This window comes from Penaeus vannamei, chromosome 6, assembly GCF_042767895.1.
Source record: "Penaeus vannamei isolate JL-2024 chromosome 6, ASM4276789v1, whole genome shotgun sequence".
Taxonomy (NCBI): domain Eukaryota; kingdom Metazoa; phylum Arthropoda; class Malacostraca; order Decapoda; family Penaeidae; genus Penaeus; species Penaeus vannamei.
In genome coordinates this window covers 13,299,394-13,301,893 of record NC_091554.1, presented here as the reverse complement: position 1 = coordinate 13,301,893, position 2,500 = coordinate 13,299,394, and the positions used below count along the sequence as shown (strand labels likewise).

The 2,500-nt window shown below is 38.1% G+C and overlaps 1 protein-coding gene across 2 annotated transcripts in view; it reads right to left on the bottom strand.

Moving 5' to 3' along the window:
• The window catches only part of LOC113823593 (uncharacterized), a 30,137-nt gene that overhangs the window by 1,224 nt on the left and 26,413 nt on the right, over positions 1–2,500 (bottom strand). For both annotated transcript variants that reach the window (XM_070122650.1, XM_070122648.1), the window contains 2 exons: positions 2,332–2,500; positions 1–1,939 (listed from right to left, as the gene is read on the bottom strand). The exon at positions 1–1,939 is cut by the window's left edge and continues 1,224 nt beyond it; the exon at positions 2,332–2,500 is cut by the window's right edge and continues 23 nt beyond it. In XM_070122650.1, the coding sequence (XP_069978751.1) occupies positions 1,743–1,939; positions 2,332–2,500 (366 nt within the window). In that variant the 3' untranslated portion in view covers positions 1–1,742. The remainder of the gene's footprint in view (positions 1,940–2,331) is intronic.

Below are 2,500 nucleotides of genomic sequence, written 5' to 3'. Positions count from 1 at the left end.
AATCCAAACTGCAACTACACCTAATCAAATATATTGAATTTGAGTGCAGGTCATCAGTCATCCACAAAGATGATTTATCGCAAGGATTTGTCTTGAAGGCAAGAGGATCACTGATATGTAAGCTTTGTGTGAGAATCAGTAGTAAGACAACACTATCTGGAAATAGGCCTGATTTCTTAATAAAAGGTCTATCTGTAAATCTTGCAACAAGGAATCACATAAAAAAGGTATAAAATATACAAATATAATAAAAACACAAACACTACCTACAGCATTCAGTCAGTAAATTATATTTTCCAGCATTTAAAAGGAGGTGTGTGTGTGTGTGTGTGTGTGTGTGTGTGTGTGTGTGTGTGTGTGTGTGTGTGTGTGTGTGTGTGTGTGTGTGTGTGTGTGTGTGTGTGTGTGTGTGTGTGTGTGTGTGTGTGAGTGAGTGAGTGAGTGAGTGAGTGAGTGAGTGAGTGAGTGAGTGAGTGAGTGAGTGAGTGAGTGAGTGAGTGAGTGAGTGAGTGAATGAGTGAGTGAGTGAGTGAGTGAGTGAGTGAGTGAGTGAGTGAGTGAGTGAGTGAGTGAGTGAGTGAGTGAGTGAGAGAGAGTTATTCCAGTGGTTCCCAAACTGGAGTCATAGTGGTCTAAACAGAACTGACAGTCTGAGAGGTAATGGTTTTATTGCTTATCCAGACAACTTGTCAGGACCAGCAGGACAACGAGAACATGTTTGGAACCTTCCAAGGCCTTCATGCCCACAATGCAACTGGTTCAAAAGCAAACATTCACTAATTCACCATACTACTGTTTTTATTTTAAATGCTGCATAGGATTTAAAACTCCTCTGATGCATAATCAACTTACCTGCAACTTGAAAACACACAAAAACAAAATTTGATAACAACAATAAAGGGCCATAAAATTACATATCAACTGCCTGCAACTGTCAATGTTTACATACAAATATTATTGTGACATCATCTTGTCCTGTTCCCCAAGCTGCAAAGCATGGTGATATGGACGAGATGACCAACTTGTCCCAGACACCAAAGTAAGGGTTCTGACAATCAAAACATCTTGTCCAACTTGTTGGAAGAGGAGTTTCAAATGCTGCATTACTTAAAAAGATAAATAAGAATATGTATATTTATAATAAGGCTACAAACCATATTTTTTAAAAATAATTCCATTTATACATTTGCATAATGACAGTACATATTTCAACTGTGAGAACAAATTGTTAAAACAAGTCTAGTAATAAAATTGGCTTATTAAGAATCCTGATCTTTCAAACCCCTGAGGTGCATGGAAAGATTCAATTCAAAAGTTAGGAACCACTGTGAGATAACATCCAAAATATTTTGTTATTTTGTATGAATAAATATAGAGAATGTACACATTCAACTTCAAAATACAATACAAAAGACAGACTTTAACAGTCAACATTAAAAAAATTTTTATGCCAAAATCATACTCAAGGACAACATACAGCCTAATACATCACTGGCAAAACAAGAAACTTACAAATAGAGGAAAAGACACTTCATGAGGCAGAAAATTGAAAGTAAAGACTCGATCCCATAACCTCATCTGTCATAATGATTCTAACCCCATTAACATAGGATTACCCTTCCTTGTACGCCTTCCAAAGAGAACGCAGTTTTGCAAGCCACCTGCAATGAATATTGGCTGGCAATGTGAACATACCTATATAACCCCTACCCAAAAAGTAATGTTGCCTAACTCTAGAAGTGTTAGCTAACTTTGATTTCGCTAAGGGAGTGTTCATCCCGCTTTATTCCATTGGGGATTAAGGGTGCTTCTCTTGGTATGCTCACTACCCCATTCAGCTGAAGTTTGTTGTAGTTCTCGTCCTTCTGGTACTTCTTTTTTCCTTCCTGGTATTTAGTGTAAGTGTACATGAAGCCTCCAACGGTGTTCATTACAATGCCTGCAAAGAAATGGATTTTTATCTATATGATTATCATTTTAATCTAGACGAAAAGTAAAATATGAGTATTTACATCCACACATCAATTATACTGAAAACTCTAGCATAAATATATATTCGAGCACCATGATAAGTACTTCTGGGATCTGCTTTCTAGTATAATAGCAATTCTGAACCTTTGCAGTCTGACAACACACTAAACACGTAGGGTAATCATGGCATGTCTTGTGTAGCAAAGGTTGAGAACCACAGTATTATAGTGTGTTCCAGGCTAGACTACATGAAGATGGGTTTGGCTAGGTTACACCAGTCTGGCATTAGGTAATATGATTTTATTCATGTATATATTCATACAAACAAAAACCTCACTTGCTCCACTACCCCTGACTAACCTGTGATGTTGAGAGGATGATACTTGACTCCGCCAAACACGAAAAATCCCACCAGCGTCTGGATCACTGACTTGGCCACAGACACGAGTGACGTGGTCAGGGCTGAGTTGAGGGCAGTACACAGGAACAAGGAGTAGTTGAGAACAGAGCCCAATGATACCAGTGTCCA